Raw genomic sequence first — 18,082 nt, forward strand, 5'->3', positions numbered from 1 at the left:
AGTTGTATGAGCCCCTAATAAAATGATTAAAAAAAAAATTAGTCAGCAGATACCAAGGACTCAAGTACAAAGCAAATGTTTTGAGAATGATGATGGCAATGTATGTACAAATGTGCTTGACACAATGTATGTATGTATAGATTGTGATAAGAGTTGTATGAGCCCTCAATAAAATTATTTTAAAAAAAAAGAAAGAAAATTACTTACTGGTTGTAAAGCTCTGGGTGTCTAACTAAGTTCTGAATGAACTCATTCAGTCCTGCTCTTCTTTGTTTAATAAAATCTGTTAAGAGAGACATAACTATTAGGATCATTTATGACAGAGCATGTAATTATCATTAATGTAATTATATTAATAGACAGTACAATATATTGAATATTGATTGTTTTTTCTTAGTACAAGTTTCTTGGTTTATAGCAGAGATAAATACTTAGAAGTATATATGTGAGAGGGCTTCAAAAGTTCATGGAAAACATCCGTTCTAAAAAAAATTCCATTTCCGACAAACTTTTTGAACTTCCTCATATTTAAACTATGATTAAAAACTAAAATAAAGCAGATGACATGTTTCTAAATAGAACATTCTAAAAAAAATTCTTATCATAGGTTTTAAATAGACTTTTTACAAAATCTGGAGCGGCACAACTCTTGAAGCACTTTCAGGTAACTAACATCAACAGATGGCTGACGACTATATAAATCAAAAAACAAGAGTAAATGAAAACCTTTTGCGAATGCAGAATGATTAACTGAGGCTTGCCAAAACTCTAGTTTTAGATTTTGCGGCTAAAGACTCTTTAAAAGAAAACTCATTACTGGTATATTGTTTTAACAAATAATTTTCCAGCACCTTCAAAATATTTTATTGTTGGTACATGAGGCGAAGTTAACAGTTTAGTAAAAATGTTTGAGCACATGGAGTTCTTGGAGTCAAAAAACTTTATTCAAATATCTTATCTCTGCAACTGACTAGCTGACTTTGCACCACGACTAAATCTTTACCTGTAAATGGGGATGACAGACATATTTATATCTGTTCACATTGTTACAGGATGAAGTGAAGGACTGTGAGTATAGAGGAGAAGGCCCGGCACACAGTAAGAGTGAACCGTTAACTATCATTATTTATCATAGTTGCTAATGAATACCATATGGGTCAAAAGTCCTCCTTTTAAACTCTCATTCTTAGGATAAATATTCTTTTAAAAAGCGAGGATACAGGAGAACTGAGACCAGGCCTCCTCACAGTGAAATGTCTGGAGAAATACTGTCCCTCCAAGGAGGACATTCATGGTACGCTCTTGTTGAGTACACTGATTTCCACTCAATAAAGTCTTCAATGAGTAGTGTTTGACATCAAAACTATGGGCTTATTTTGGGTCATGTAGGTTTATGTCTGTTTCTTTTTTTTTTCTTTTATTTTTTTTTATTTTTTTGTCTGTTTCTTAAATATTACCCATGGCTGTTAAACAACAAACATAAATCAGGTATGGCTTCTTGGATCTAGATGCACTTGATACTCTGCCCACCTGGTTTAATAATTTCTTGAAACGCTTTAAGAAGGTATGTTGTAAAAAAAAAAGAAGAAGAAGAAGAAATGTAAAATCTCTTCCAAAAACAGTTTTCACATTGCTGGCAATATAGTATATGTGAGGCTTGTATTAAACACTACTTGAAAAGCTATTTCCCAGGAATAGGACTTAGCAACAGATTTCACCTACGTATCTAATGTGACAGCGATATGAAGAACTAAAATGAATGACTGCACTAGGGATAGTTGGAAAAAATCTAACATGGAAGTAGCTTTAACAGGCTCTGTGGTCACTAAAGGAAGATAAGTTTTGCTTTTGGAGAACAGCTGGGAAGAGAGGAGCGTCCTTTCTTCAATGAGCTATACAGAGTCCAGGCTGTCCCAAGTGCAACTAGACTGTCCAGTTCATTACTGATTTTAACATTTTCTAAACCTTATACACCTACTTCTCACACTCAGCAACCATCTCATTACCTCACAAAATTTGCATTTATAACAACAGTAGAAAAATCTACTATATACCTATTTTGCACATTAACAACTTGAGTCTAGCAATAAAGAATGCCAAGGTGCAGAGCATGAGTCTGGCTGTAATGGTTACAATTATGTGGACTTGACTGGTCCACAATTCTCTGGTTTGGCAGTTTTGCATTTTGGCATTATGTAATGATGTAGCCATCCACTGCTTCTGAATAATGCTTCCTTTCACATAATAACCTAGTCTTTATAATGTTACCATGTTGATAAGTGATGAGCGGGTGCACAAGAAGGGAAAACTGCTATTAAACAAGAAACCCAGTGGCAGTTAAAATATAGGAGAAATTTTCAGCTTAATTTTTAAACATGAAGCAAGAAAATACCTGAAAAAAAACAAGTTATGCTAAACTGTGTGCCAGCTGTGATGACAGTTTTATAACACTTACATAAGCTATCTATTCTCTTTAAGAACTATCGTTGGAGATGCATGCAGGGAAAGAGGCACTGCCGGGCACTGAGGAGACCATGCCTTTAGTCGCAACACTGCAGCTGGCCAGAATGGCAGCCTCATTATATTCATGATCAAAGGAGGGGTCACTTACTCTTCACCTACACACCTCTCAGATTAGGAAATAGGGAAAGATTTTTATAATATGTTCCAAGCAAGCAATTTCACAATAAGTCCTGTAAAAGATTGTGATATTATTTTTAAAAGGCACATGCATAAAGTAGACAGTAGAGTACATGGATAAAGGAATGAAATTTCAAAACAAACCAATCTGGATGGGTCTAATTTTGCCCTGCTAGCTGGGTGGCTTGGAAAAGTGGCCTAACCTTATGAAGCTTTGGTTTTCCTCATGAAAGAGGTAAGTTTAAAAAAAAAAAAGCGATTTTATACTTACAATGGCAAATAACAGCATATTATTATTATCACAACTGTTACTATTACAGTAGTAGTAATATAAGAAAAAAAAAATTCCTGGGTGGTATAAATGGTTCACACGGCTCAGCTGCTATCTGAAAGGTTGGAGGTTCAGTCCTCCCAGTGGTGTTTCCAAAGAAAAGCCTGGAATCTACTCATGAAAAACCAGCCAGCGAAATTTGTACAGAGCACAGTCTATCTGGCCACACTGGAGGCACCAGGACTCACAATCAACTCAACAGGAACTGGCTAAACACACCCTGGAATCAACCCAAGAAGTGACAATTAGGCCCAATTGTTCCATCCACTGGCTTTGTGATCTCAGACACACCCCGCCTTTATTTCATCCGCCAATAGAGGGTGGAATTAGATGATATGAGGTCTGTTCCAGCTATCACGACCCCGCCACCAGTTACAGCATTTGGAGATTGTCACATACATAGCGTAAGACTCGTTAACAAAATTAATGTACCTAATTCCAGAGCATCAATGACTTTGAAGTTTAAATTACATAATGAGTAATATTTTAAATCTTTTCCCCTCCTGGCCTCCCTCACATTAAAATACCTTTGGAAAAAAAAGAAAAGATATTTAAAATCTTTAACCTACTAATATTAATTTAGTAAGCTCCCCCAAATGAGTGACTAAGTTGAAAATGGCATGCATACACTCATATGTCCACTAACTCACCTGTTGTAGAGAGATGTATGTATTGTACATACAGTTTACACTGAGCAAGGCACGGGAAAGAAATAGTTCACTAAGACAAGGTACCCATCCTTAAGAAGTCTAGAGGGATTCAAATAAATCACCAGTTCGCAGGCACATCAACCGCGCCATCCACAGAGCGCCCAACAGAGAACAGGCCCACAAACCCACCTAGCAACTAGCTCTTTAAAACAAAATTTGCTGGAGTGGGATGCTTACACCAAGTCCTACACAGGTCTGCTAGGCAGAAAGCACTAACCTTACCAATTCACACCCATCAAGGGTGAATTGTCTCTTTATTTTGTACCAACTTTCTCTCTTAAATTAGTGGAAATAAAAATTGAGGAATAAGTGGTTTCTCTGTGTAAGGAACTTATCAGCAAAAGGTTTTTGTTTTTTTTGTTTTTAATGCTTTTATGGGGGGCTCGTACAACTCTTATCACAATCCATACATACATCGTGTCGAGCACATTTGTACATTTGTTGCCATCATCATTTTCAAAACATTTTCTTTCTACTTGAGCCCTTGGTATCAGTTCATTTTTTCCCCTCCCTCCCTCACCCAGCAAAAGGTTTGATGGCTGATATTCAGAAGTTTAAAGTAAAGCTATCTGACTACACTCTACAGAACATTTTTTAACTTTGCAAAATATCGTGGATATCATGCTCATAAAGTGCCTTCAAATATGTACGACACCTTACGGAGGTTGGCAACCACCACGCCGCAGTGAGCAAAGGAGACGGAAGAGCTGGGCGGAGCGGTAGCAGCATCTTTCCTTGCGGGAAGAAGCAAGGAGAAGTTCTGTTGGATGGCAGGCGACAAACAGGTAAGCCAAAAAGGGGAGTTTTCTGGATCTTTTCTTAGGTATGACAACTATTTTTTAAAATTTTATTTTTTAAAAGATAATTTTATTGAGGGCTCTTACAGTTCTTATAACAATCCATATATCAATTGTATCAGCATATTTGTTCAATTATTTTTTAACTTTTTAATGTGGAAAAAGAAAATTTTAGGAACACAAAAAGGTGAGAGACAACAGAATGAACTCTTGTGGATGCATCACTATACTCCCATCTACTACTTTTTAAAAGCAAAGTCTGGAAATCCACTATATTACAAACAAAAACAAAGCCCAGAAGACATCTTTAACAGGTAATGGCTCTTCAACACTACAATAAAGTTATGACTATTAGTATCTCATGTTGCCAAGATATTCTTTGGTACTCTTCAAGAGACGGAGCTTAATTCTTTTCTTAAGTGGGCCAGACTCAATGGTTCGCTTACAGGGAATAGAAGATGGTGGGTGGGTGGTTTGTGACTTCCAAGGCTGTAACAGGCTTGTGATCCTCTCAGATCACTCACTCATGGGAAGCCAGCTCCCCATGCTGCGAGAATACTCTAGGAGCCACAGGACAGACCACACGGCAGAACCTGAGGCCTTCTGTGGACGATCATCAGCGAGCCACCTGGGAAACAGCTCCCACAGCCCCAACCAAGTCTTCACCCCATCGGCAGTCGTTGCCTGCATTCATCAGGGGTTGGGAAGTGATTTCCCAATTCCATCCTTTCTTGTGCATTTATTAGCTGTGATTCTTAATGACGTACTTTCTTTCTACCATTACCTCTTTGTTTCACCAGAAATTATTTCATAGAGAAGAGGCAGGATACATGTTTGATTATTTTCTTGTCTTTATCAATTTTTAGACAATAAACTGACACTCTAATAACCTCGAAGACATTCAGGGAGCTTAAAATTTTTTTAGAATAAATTTGAACTGAAAAGAGTTTCTATATTGATATGCTCTACCCACTGCAATAAGTCATCTTTTCTTTGTGCTCTGACTGGCTCATTGCTGGCAAAAGAATGCCCCACAGTCGGGCTTTTAGGTCCTTTTAAGAAAACAATTATCTTCTAAAGCTGCTTTGCTTTCAGATAAGATGTGTACGATCATCTTGCCCATTTTCTGTCCTAGATTTGCAATCAGTCCTTTTTACTTTGAGAGAAATGCTACTTCAAGGTCACATCTGGATGTGAGAGAGTTTCACTGCTAGTGATTTATTACTGCTTCTAGGCCTTTCAGGGGGTTTTACTAAATGTCATAGAGCCAAGTTCAACCCACAAAGACCCTATGTGACAGGATGGAGTAAAACTGCTCCATAGGATGTTCTAGAGTGAAACCTTTATGAGAGAACACCACCAGGTCTTTCTCCCTGATGTCCGATCTGTGGGTCCAAACTGCCAAACTACTGGTAGTTTACCTGTTGTATCATCACAATTGGGTTGGAGCTAAGGAATGTGAATTGTTTTTCATCGAAGAGGGATGCAGAGTGAGAGGAACACATCCTGGCCCACCAAGCCGCAAGGGCGATATTCCTGCTCAGAGCAGGCAATGCACAGAGAGGACCATAGGGCTGGCCCCACCATGAGACACGACATTCCTCACTGAACCACAGTGCTATGGGGGACAACAATGGAGGCACAGTGTGGGAATTGTGCCTGATCTGACCCCATCACACTGGGGTGAAACAAGGGAATGCAACAGAGCAGCAAGGGGAGTAAAATGATGAAATCCCCAGGGAATACCAAAAATAGACTTTGGAGACAAGACTGTGGCACCCCATCAGACTCCACTGGAAAACACTCATAAAGGCCAACAAAGAGATCTTGAACTATTTATAGGATTTTCCATTTTTGTCAGTGGCTTTCTTTTTATTATTTTGTTTTTGTTTTTTTTCGTTGTTATTGTTTTGTTGGTTTTGACTTCCTTTGTTTTGTATGGCTTTGTCTGGGTTTTGCGCTTATTAATATCTCTGCATGTCTGTCTAGATAAGATAGGCAGGATAAACAATTTGGAGATGAAAAGAATGGGACCAATGGTTTCCCGGAGGATACAGGAGAAGGGGAGGTGGGAGAAAAGAAGGTAGGGGGAAACCAACCCAGGGACAAGGGAACAACAAGTGAACTAAAAATCAATGGAGAGAAGGGCATAGGATGCCTAGTGGGGCCTAATCAAGGGCAATGTAGCAGCGAGGAATTACTAAACCCAAATGAAGGCCAAACATGATGGTGGGACAAGAGGAAAGTAAAAGGAAATAGAGGAAAGATCCAGGAGGCAAAGGACATTTATAGAGGTCCGAATACAGGCATGTACATATGTAAATATATTTATATATAATGAGAGGGGAACAGAAGTATGTACTTATATCTATATGTTAAGAATTAAGGTTGCAGATATACACTGGGCCTTGGCTCAAGTACTCCTTCAACACAAGAACACTTTGTTCTAATAAATCGGCATTATGTGATGCTCACCTTCCAGACACAATCACTGAAGATAACATGGGTGCATAAGCAAATGTGGTGAAGAAAGTTGATGGTCTCCGGCTATCAAAAGATATAGTGTCTGGGGTCTTAAAGGCTTGAAGATAAACAAGCAGCCATCTAGCTGAGAAGCAACAAAGCCCACATGGAAGCACACCAGCCTGTGTGATCATGAGTTGTCGATGGGATCAGGTATCAAGCATCTAAGACCCAGAACAAAACCATACCCAATGTGAATGAGTGCAGCACAGCACCAATGAAACACACAACTTTCCTCTAGTTCTTTAATGCTTCCTTCCCCCTACGATCGTGACCTCAATTCTACCTTACAAATCAGATTAGACCAGAGCATGCACACTGCTACAGATAAGAGCCTGCAACACAGGGAATCCAGGATAAATAAACCCCACAGAGCCAACAATGAGAATAGAGATACCAGGAGGATAAGGGGAAGGTAGGGGGAGAAAGGAGGAATCGATCACAAGGATCAACATAGAACCCCCTCCCAGGGGGAGGAACAACAGAAAAGTGGATGAAGGGTGACACTGCATGGTGTAAGACATGAAAATATAATAATAATTTATAAATGAGGAAGGGTAGGGGAGGGAGGGGGAAAATGAGCTGGTATCAAGGGCTCAAGTAAAAAGAAAATGTTTGAAAATGATGATGGCAGCATATGTACAACTGTGCTTGACACATGGGTGACTGTATGGATTGTGATAGCTGCAAGAACCTCCAATAGAAGTATTTAATAAAAAACAGATAAAGTGAAATCATAATTTTGAACTCTATAATATGAACTACATATCATAACTTTATACTGTATTTCCACACTAAAAATTGAGGATTTGCACTTAAAATACTCAATTTTATATTTGTATCCCCTCTTCCACTTGAAATCTTTGTGTAGCATTAGCATGATCACTTCTAAGATATACAAGGGACATTCAAAAAGAAAAATTCCATTATCTTTCAATTCAACTTTTCCACAAGCTTTTGAAACACCTGTGTAGATGCATTTTTCTAAACTAATTAACAAACAATAAAACTATGGAACAAAGTGTATAATTGTCTTGTTTTTGTTTGTTTTTTGTCCTTAGCCCATATCTCCTGGTGGAAATTCTGTTTTAAATGAATTTAAAATAATTACCTTTTGTGTTTACCTCATCAATAAAAAATTATATATATATATAATTAGTTTTCTCTCTGTTTACTTTCAATGATAAATGGTTGCTTTATTTTCTCTTTCGATCTCATTTTTTGATTGTTGCCAATATTCACATGGCTTTAACATCAAAGCTGTAAATGAGATCCACTGAGGGACACTGAACTCTCATGGCTGCTTCTTCCTCCTCCTCAAAGTCAACAGTTTCATTAGTTGTTGCTTCATTGCCCCATTTGTTCCTTTTGGACTTGCGCACCTTTCCTGCACACATTCATTCGGCACATTGCTTTTTGCACAATGTAATCTGGAAATCACTCCATGGTTAACACTAAAGAGCTTTCTCATTCCTTTTGTATTCTAATGTTGGAAGGCTACTTGGATTGTTTCCAGTTTTTGCCTTTAAAAATAATGTCACAATAAATAGCCTGTATATATGTAATTTCATATTATGTATGGTCTTAGTGAAAATCCATATAGCTCTGTTAACTATTAACTACTAAATGTATCTCTCTCTCTACCAACAAAGCAAGAAATTGTTTGCCCAAGGCTTAGTTTGAGGAACACATTATCAAACTCCTGGTTTTCAAATATAGGGAGTTTCTAAGATGTCTGTGACAGACAATATCATTCATTAGTGCCAAGTCATGTATAATATGCTCAGGATAGATTTTCAAACTATACTTCCATAAAAAATCTATTTTTAATGAAATATCATAGGGAATTTGGTCTGAAATCTTTCCTTTAACCACCAAGAAGCAAAGCCTTTATCTTTTTGACTTAATACTTTGATGAAATGATTCTCTCAAGGGTTCAATTAAGGGCACCCTAGAACATCAACCTCCATTCAGCCTCCTATCATCACTAACATGCAGTTTCAATTCCTTTTAAAGGTCTTCTGCTACTTCAAAAGAATGCATTTTCTGTTACTCAGGCTCCTAGAACCCAGCGATTCTTGTCTCTACATAGCTTCTTTAAGCAATTACCAAGCTTCTTGCAGACTTTTCATCTAGAGAATTATGGCACATGCTCACTGTTTCGCCCCTAGTCTGGGTTCTCATTATCTAATTCCAGGACTACTGAAAAAGCCCCAGAAGCAGCTTCCCTGTGTCCTCCTCGTCTCCTTTCTCTGCTACACTTATTCCATTTTATCTCCTGCTGGCTTCAAGTCCCAGCACCATCTTGCTCCCTAAGGCCCACGTGCTGCTGATGAACACAGCCCATAACTATGTTTTCTGACCTCTGGCCACAGATAATGTCACTGATCCATCAATCAGGCACTTCCATTTTAAATTACTCTATCAGATTTCATTGGGAAAGAAATAACTGCTAGAAACAAAACAAAACAAGAGTAGAAAAGCCACTGGCCTGATCTGACTTTCTTGTGTCAATCCAGTTTTTTCTTGCTTCTCTTCATACAACAGGTTATGTACTTGGTAATATTTATTGACAAACTAGTATTTGCCATGCATTATAAATAAATTATAAATAAATAAAAAAACTTGGTCGCCCTCTTCATATACTCTACAGACCAGAACAAAATAGATTAGCATTTACAATGAAGATGTACTAAATTTTCCCAAGAGGAAAACAGGCCTACATGTAACAGGGGAAGTGAGAACATTCTCCAATCCTCAGGTCCGTAACATATAAAAGAATACATAACCTCCAGTAGAGAGGGCTACAGGGGACAGTCGCATAGTCTCGGGGGTAACACCAGGTTTAAAATACAGCCAAAAATGTGAAACAAATATGAAAAAGATGGAGGATAAAGAGGAGGAGTCTGTGAATCCTGGGGAGTAACCCACAGGGCACAGTGGAAAGGCTTGGGAGAGAGAATGGTGCTAAGTTGAGGTTTGAAAGAAGACACAGAGCTCATATCTTGAGTTGTGAGCAAGAATAGCAGGGGCGTGAGGCATCACAGGCTTAATGGGCTACAGGCTACAAGCAAATTAGTTGAGGTAAGATGGGTGGTGGTAGTATTTGGACAACAGCTCCAGCTTATTGTAATTCATCTGTCACAAAAAAATAGATGTTGGTTCTGATGAGATTTCTGGTGATTAGGAAGACATCCGTCTCTCTGGAAGCAGCCATTTATGGCTTCAATTGACTTCTTGAATTCTAGGGAAAATGTCCAGTCTTGTGGCTTCAGGAATGTACATTCCAGGTCAGAGACCCGGTATTGGTAGATACTAGAAGGTCCCAAGGGTGAACAGTGGGGCATTTTTCAAGTATCGCATTCAGAAGACAGAATGGTATCATATGTTTAATGTTTATCATATATTTAATATAAGGTTTAAAAAATGTTTATCATATGTTTAATAAATTCTTCTGGATGGACAGATGTATGCCCTTCATGGGACTTCCTTACAGTTAGAAAAGTATCTCCATGGCCATCTAGCTCAGAAGCAAAAAAGCCCACATGGAAGAAGCACACCAGCCTGTGTGATCATGAGGTGCCAAAGGGATCAGTTATCAGGAATCAAAGAAAAAAAAACCATGTCATTGTGTGCTCACCTCCCCGATAAGATCGCTGAAGACCAGTGGGAGCATAAGCAAATGCGGTGAAGAAAACTGATGGTGCCTGGCTATCAAAAGATAGAGCATCTGGGGTCTTAAAGGCTTGAAGGTAAACAAGCGGCCATCTAGCTCAGAAGCAACAAAGCCCAAATGGAAGAAGCACACCAGCCTGTGTGATCACGAAGTGTTGAAGGGATCAGGTATCACGCATCAAAGAACAAAAAATCATATCATTGTGAATGAGGGGGAGTGCAGATTGGGGACTGAAAGCCCATCTGTCGGCAAATGGACATCCCCTTACGGAAGGGTCTCTTACGGAAGGGTCTCGGGGAGGAGACGAGCCAGTTAGGGTGCAGTGTAGCAACAATGAAACATACAACTTTCCTCTAGTTCCTAAATGCTTTCTCCCCACCCATCCCCCACTCCCCCACTATCAAGATCCAAATTCTACTCTATGAATCTGGCTAGACCAGAGGATGTACACTGGTACAGATAGGAACTGGAAACATAGGGAATTCAGGACAGATGATCCCTCAGGACCAGTGCTGAGAGTGGTGATACCAGGAGGGTGAAGGGAGGGTGGGTGGAAAGGGGGAACTGATTACAAGGATCTACATTTAACCTCCTCCCTGGGTGATGGACAACAAAATAGTAGGTGAAGGGAGATGTTGGAAAATGTAAGATATGACAAAATAATAATAATTTCTAAATTATCAAGGGTTCATTAGGGAGGGGGCAGCGGGGAGGGAGGGGAACAAATGAGGAACTGATGCCAGGGGCTTACATGGCGAGCAAATGTTTTGAGAATGATCAGGGCAACCAATGTACAAATGTGCTTTACACAATTGATGTATGCATGGATTGTGATAACAGTTGTATGAGCCCCCAATACAATGATTAATAAATAAATAAGAAAGAAAAGTATCTCCAAACTCTCTTTAATTATCAACAAATTTACAAGATGCCAAAGTGAATCACTTTAACTTCCAAGTCTTCCATTTCACTCTCTGTATGTGCCCATGGGCAAATTAATTAGCCTATGCTTCAGTTTCTTTACCTATACATGTAACATTATGGTGGTGATAACACCCACCTCATAGCCCAGGTGTCACTGTCGGCTAAGTGTTGGACTGCTAAGCACATGCCAGGCGGTTCAAAAGCACCAGTCACTCACAGGGGAAAGGTGAGGCTCGCAGCTCCCATAAAGGTGGAGAGCCTCAGAAAGGACTGTATCAGTTGGAACTGACTCAGGGGCAGGGGGTTTGGTTCTGTTTCCACAGGCCTATAGTGAGGAGCAACTGAATCAACGCACAAAGTAACTAACACCAGGCCCCCTCGCATCCTGTAAACACCTGCCCCAGAGGTTCTTTTCACAGAACATAGAACAAGGCGCGTTACAGAGCCCTGCACCACTACATCGTTCAAGGGACGTGTGAAGCACTTCTTCAGATGCCACGCAGCACCTCATAGTTAGTGTATGAAGCTCCTTCTTACCTGGATCAAAATTATCACCAAATATCCTCTTGGCAGGAATCTTCAAGGCCATAGTAGGAAACTGTTTCTTTAACTAAAATTAAGCAAACAAACCAAATATATGTAAACTTAACTTTATAAACTTCTGAGACATATGCACCCACACGGAATACAATCTGATTTTAAAGACATCTATCCTAAGACAAACTTTTAAGTATACCATCATCCAACATACCGTGTCATAGTTAACAGGAAAAAAGCAGAACAAACTGATTAATCATCCTTTGTGTACCAGTAAAACAGTATCTACGTGACCTTGGGGGAGTTTTTTAACATCTCTGTGCCTCAATTTTTTAAAATTCTAGTGCTTATCTTACAGATTTCTTATGAGGCTTAAAGAAGGTTATATATATAAAGTGCTTGGACCAGAAGCTGGTGCATGAATGTCAACTATAAGTCAAGCCATCATGTGACAGGGTCCTCCTACCCCCACCACCCACTCACTTTACTGCCATACAGTAGATTCTGACTCATTGCAGCAGTTCTCAACCTGTGGGTCACAACCCCTTTGAGGGTCAAACGACCCTTTCACAGGGGTCACCTGATTCATAACAGTAGCAAAATTACAGTTATGAAGTAGCAATGAAAATAATTTTATAGTTGGGGTCACCACATTAGGAAGGTTGAGAACCACTGCTCTAAAGGGTTTCTCAAGCAGCCTCATCTTTCTCTCTCAGAGCAGCTGATGGGCTTGAACCACTGACCTAATGGTTAGCAGTCCAACACTTATATGACAGTGCCACCAGGAGAAAATGCCATCAGTGTTCTCACTGCATGAACAGATTGACAATCATTTTCTAAAACAGTTAATGAATTTGTTTTTAAAACTTTATGTTCTAACAATGTAAAATATTTCTAGAACTACATTCTATTTGCTAAATGTAAAATTTACTTATCATCATAGATGCTACACTTTACCCTGAAGAAACTAAATTCTGAACAGTAAATTCAAAGAAATTGGGTTATATTCTTATTATCTTTGATGTGAAAACATTGTGGGCACACAACCGAATTATAAATCTAACTACTAACTGACAGCAAATACCAAGGCTAGAAGATGAATGAATCTACAGACAAATCACTACTTTTCTCAACCACAACAGAAAATTATAGAATAAAAGGGAGACAAAGGGGGAAATCTATCAATTAAGAGAGAAAGAGACTCTCCCATTCCATTCCAGTCCCTCCCTCCTTCCCTTCACGTTCTCCACAGCCGTTTGACTAGAGCTCTTTTGAGACCTAGAACAATGAATGGATGGAAGTTGTGAGACATACTTCCAACTGCCAGATGCCATCAGGAGGGGTGAATGCCATGTTTGGAGCGAATGAGGTGTGGGATGCTCCTGCGGGTGCCTTACTTTGACACGAGCAGTGGATAAGGAGTGGGGTGGCAGCTGTGGCAATGAAGGTTGCTTCACAAACAGCGGTCAGCTGTGTGCCCTATAAGATAGAGTAAGGCCTAAAGAGCTGATGCTATGCAAACTAAGCAAGACAAAGTCTTGTCATCCTCACTTTTAAGAGGCACTATGGCTGTATCTCTTCCCAGGCAGACTTATTCATTCGTCTGGCAGCTCATGATATATTCAGTACACTCACCAATACTACAATGCAAATGAATCAACCAGTCTTCAGTTTTCCTTTTTCATTGTCTAGTTTTTGCTTGCATTTGGGGCAATTGAGAGAAACCGTTTGGGTCAAGCACGGCTCAGTCCTCAAAGTGGCCTCTTTGTTTTCAAGACTGTACGGAGATCTCTTGCAGCATATCTGACCAAGGCAATACACACAGTCCCCAACTGGTGACACAGTCAAGCTGTCACACCACACCCATGAGCATATAACTGGAGAAGCACGAACTGTAAGTACAGAAACTCTAAGTTCCCATGCAATCCAAACACAAAGATTAGATTTATAAAGACACTGGTAATAAGACACTGAAAACGAAGAGGACAAAACACCCAACTCTTGGTATTTAACACAAATCACAACCAACTTAGGATGGCGTTGTCAGCACAGAATACCAACGCTGTACATTAGGGGCCACCTGTAGGTAGCTTGATTTCTTGACTGCGCTTCCATGGACATCTGATTGTTGATTCAGTAAAATGAAATCCTTGACAATGTCAGTACTTGTCTCCATTTACCTTAAGCAGTGCATTGATCCCATTGTGATTTTCTTTTCTTGTGTTGACATATAATCCATACCGAAGGGTGCAGTCTGTGATCTACAGGTCCCTGGGATTCTCCCTGTACAGTTCTGATTCATCATGTTGCAAATATAGCTCAGATCCCAAGTGATTCCAATGATCAGCCAAGTTTGGGAAACTAGGTTCTACATTCTCTTCTGAATCTGGCTTAAATTTCTAGCAGGTCCCTGTCTATGAACAGCTACAACCATTTAAAAACTATCTTCAGCAAGATTTTGCTTGTATGTGATATTAATTATGCTATGTAAGAACTGCCACGTTCCAGTCAATCACCTTTGTTTGGAATGGTCACAAATAGTCTTATCTTCCTCTACTGGGCCAACAGACTTAAAGCAGTATTCTCTGCAAACATATGTACCATTGTAAGCTCCAACCTGCTATGTTACAATTACCTGATGGGTTCACTTCCTACTTCAGAAAATATTTACAAATGTCAGCATTAGCTTATCATGGACCTTTAATGCCTCAATCATAAACAGCTACAGACCTCTTGTATCTTACCCATCAAAGAACGGTCAGGAATTTTGAAAGTCTTAATTTATTTCAGTTGTCTAAATTTCTTAAAATCTAGAATATACGACTTATCCTATAAGAGTGAAATTATGGGAACAAGGGTGGGCTTCAGGACACAGATTTTCAGACCTAACATCTTATTTAACCAAAATAAGATGAGTCTTACCCATTATTTACAAGGTCAGTCGAAAGGATTTACTTGTAATCGTCTAAACATTGAAGGGCGCCTGGCGTTGCAGCCATGTTAAGTGCTCAGCTGCTAACTGGCAGGTTGATGGTTTGGACCCACAACTGTTTCATGGGAGAAAGATGGGGGCGTGCTTCACTAACGATTTACAGCTGTGGGGACCTGCAGGGTAATGCTGTCTTCTCCTATGGGTTATATACCCTAAGTTGGAATCAACTTGACAGCAATGGGATTGAGTTGTGGTGGATTTTTTGGGGGTGATGTGGGGGGGGTATTTATCACAACAGTTAAAGACTCAGCTGTTAACTGAAGAGTTAGTAGTTCAAGCCCATCCAGTGGCTCTTTGGGAGAAAGTGCTGGCAATCTGCTTCTGTAAAGATTAAAGTGAAGTAGCCAAGCTCGACCCTGTCACCTTTGAGTCAGAAGGGCTCTCCACACCCAAGAACAACCAGACACAAAAACATCGCGAAGCTGACCACCTAGTCCCCACACCCCAGTGCTTTCCTCGGAGCTGCGCCACATTCCTTGTCCTCCACTTCCTTCATGAATTCCAAAGTTAGGATGCTTTTGAGAAATCTCTTACCCCTTTCTGCTGATTTGATATAGACAGCGATTAATTTAAATCAGGCAAAGAACCAGATGGAGCCCTGGTGGTTTGGCAGTTATGTGTCGGGCTATGATCTGCAAGGTCAGTAGTTCGAAGCCACCAGTCACTCTGAGAGAGAAAGACAGGGCTTTCTACTCCCATAAAGAGTTTATGTCCCAGAACCTCACAGGGGCAGTTCTTCCTGGCCTATAGGGTCACTATGAGTCAGTAAGAGCTTAATGGTAGTTTGTTTTTTTCTTTTACAAAAATGTTAGTGTCGGGTTTTTCTCAGAGGTTTTGTTTTAAATACTCACATGCAAAATAGACTATTACTTACAGTGTTGTAGAGCTTATCAAATTCTGCATATCTCCTGAAGACAAACCACTCACTCCTACCCACTGAAACCAGAACTTTATAAACCTATGGAAATACAAAAAAAAAAAATCACATAATGAAATTTAATTTCAAAAAGAAACAAAACTCACTAGCCATTCAATTACACGAAACCTGTTTTTGTTCTCATGAAGCAAATACTAAGTATTAATGTTCATGTATGATTAACCAAAATTTAGATTTTTCAACTAAACCACTATCAACAGGCAACATTTTACTTTTTCAATGCTGGAAAATACTCCTGGAACATTCAGGGAATGACAGTGAGCCCTCCCACACGCACTATTGAACCAGCTGCCTTCAAGCCTTGTTGGCCACGGGCAGGAACAGAACTGTGCTCCACAGTTTTCAATGGCTTGTTTTTCGGAAATAAATCACTTTCTTCCAAAGTGCTTCTACATGGACTTGAACTGCCAGTCTTTTGGTTAGTGGCCAAGAGCGTAAACAGCTTGTATCACCCAGAAATACCAATGCTATTTAGATCTATTACATTGTAACATTTTGGACATTTTCTTGGTACAGATGGTGGGTGTCCACTGGCAACCTTTCAGTTAGCAGCCAAAAGATTTACCACTGTTACCACCAGAGCTCCCTGTCTGATAGAGTACACACTCAATTAAATGATAGTGTTCCCCTCTACAGTAATCTTTTCAAGAATTATTCTCAGATTCCCCAACACCAGTTGAACATGTCTTTGATATTTTCATACATAATCGCAATCCCATGAAGTAAGAATATTCCAATTCCACTGTACACATGAGGAAAAGTTAACTTGCCCAAGTTCACATACTTAAAAAAAACCCAAAACCTACACATTCATAAAACTAGAACTGAAATCTAAGTCTTCTGTCCCTCCATGCACAAAACCAATATCAAAACCACCAATACTTGTAGAAATTCACTTTCATAATTCACTTTACACGTATTCCCACAAACTCCAATCTTGAAAAGAAAGTATAGTATGCAATGCCAAAGATGTTATAAATGACATAAGAAATTACTGAACGGAAAAATTACAAACACCTATATTTACATACACAGAAATAAAGTAGGTATTTGAGGAATAAAGCTGGTGTGTGGTTGGAGGTATCAGATTAGAGAAAGAAATCTGAGTGGCACTGGGATTTACAACACGATTGCCCAGAGCTCATAGTGAAGAGAGGAGGAAACCATGTGTATTTTTGAGGACAGGCACAGAAACGGGTATAAACTCAGGCGACCAGACTTTCGCTTTTGGCGGGGCGGTCCTGATTTTTGGCGTTTTAAAAAAGTCCCGATTTTTGGAAAGAATGCATGACAAGCTACGGAACGGTCTATTTGGTCCATATAAACCAAATTCTAAATCAAGAACCCTCTCCCCTGCCCCCCGGTCAATGGTGTCCCACTTTAAATCTGGTCATCTTAGTATAAACCATCCTTTCCTATAAAAGATAGGCAAGCAAGACTCACTCCTAAATTCAAAGTTAAATAACACTATTCCTCCCTTATGCTATGTGTGACTTTATTGTATGATCCCACAGTAAGTTTAAGATAGGATCACATTAGCAAGCCCACAGCTACACTGGGGAGCCCTAGAATGTAAACCCATACCCCTCTGCAAGGAAGGGGTTAAGGTTTCACCCAAAGGGTAAGGCATGGTCAAGAATCTCTGTCAGAGAACTGATGGAGATTATACAACTCATTTTAAAAGTGATTTGACCCCCGGGAAGGTGGGGGAGAAGTGCTCTAAAGTTGAGTGTGGTAATGATTGCACCACTCTTCTTGATGGGACAGAACTATAGAATTGTGTGATACGTGGCTATGTGCCAATAAAAGTGTTAAGAAAATAAAAAAAGAGAGAGTCTCGGTCACTTAGACCAGAGATGTACCACTTAGCTTAGAGACAAAGAGCTGGGGCACTCTCTGTGTGCTAAGGAGAAGGCCTTAAGTTACCTTCAGAGGAAGTTCATGGATGGAAGATGTGAGATTAAGTTGTAAGACTGCAGCCTCCTCGTGGAGAGAGCACAAGAGAGTGCAAAGAA

At 39.6% G+C, this 18,082-nt stretch overlaps 1 protein-coding gene across 2 annotated transcripts in view; it reads right to left on the bottom strand.

Moving 5' to 3' along the window:
* LOC101653188 (serine/threonine-protein kinase Sgk3) overlaps window positions 1–18,082 on the bottom strand; it is a 118,290-nt gene that overhangs the window by 36,647 nt on the left and 63,561 nt on the right. For both annotated transcript variants that reach the window (XM_004697534.3, XM_045284335.1), the window contains 3 exons: window positions 16,005–16,088; window positions 12,139–12,211; window positions 208–283 (listed from right to left, as the gene is read on the bottom strand). In XM_004697534.3, coding sequence (XP_004697591.1) covers window positions 208–283; window positions 12,139–12,211; window positions 16,005–16,088 — 233 coding nt within the window. The remainder of the gene's footprint in view (window positions 1–207; window positions 284–12,138; window positions 12,212–16,004; window positions 16,089–18,082) is intronic.

Source organism: Echinops telfairi, unplaced genomic scaffold (assembly GCF_000313985.2).
Source record: "Echinops telfairi isolate 266 unplaced genomic scaffold, ASM31398v2 ScPeMD7_1;HRSCAF=3_0, whole genome shotgun sequence".
Taxonomy (NCBI): domain Eukaryota; kingdom Metazoa; phylum Chordata; class Mammalia; order Afrosoricida; family Tenrecidae; genus Echinops; species Echinops telfairi.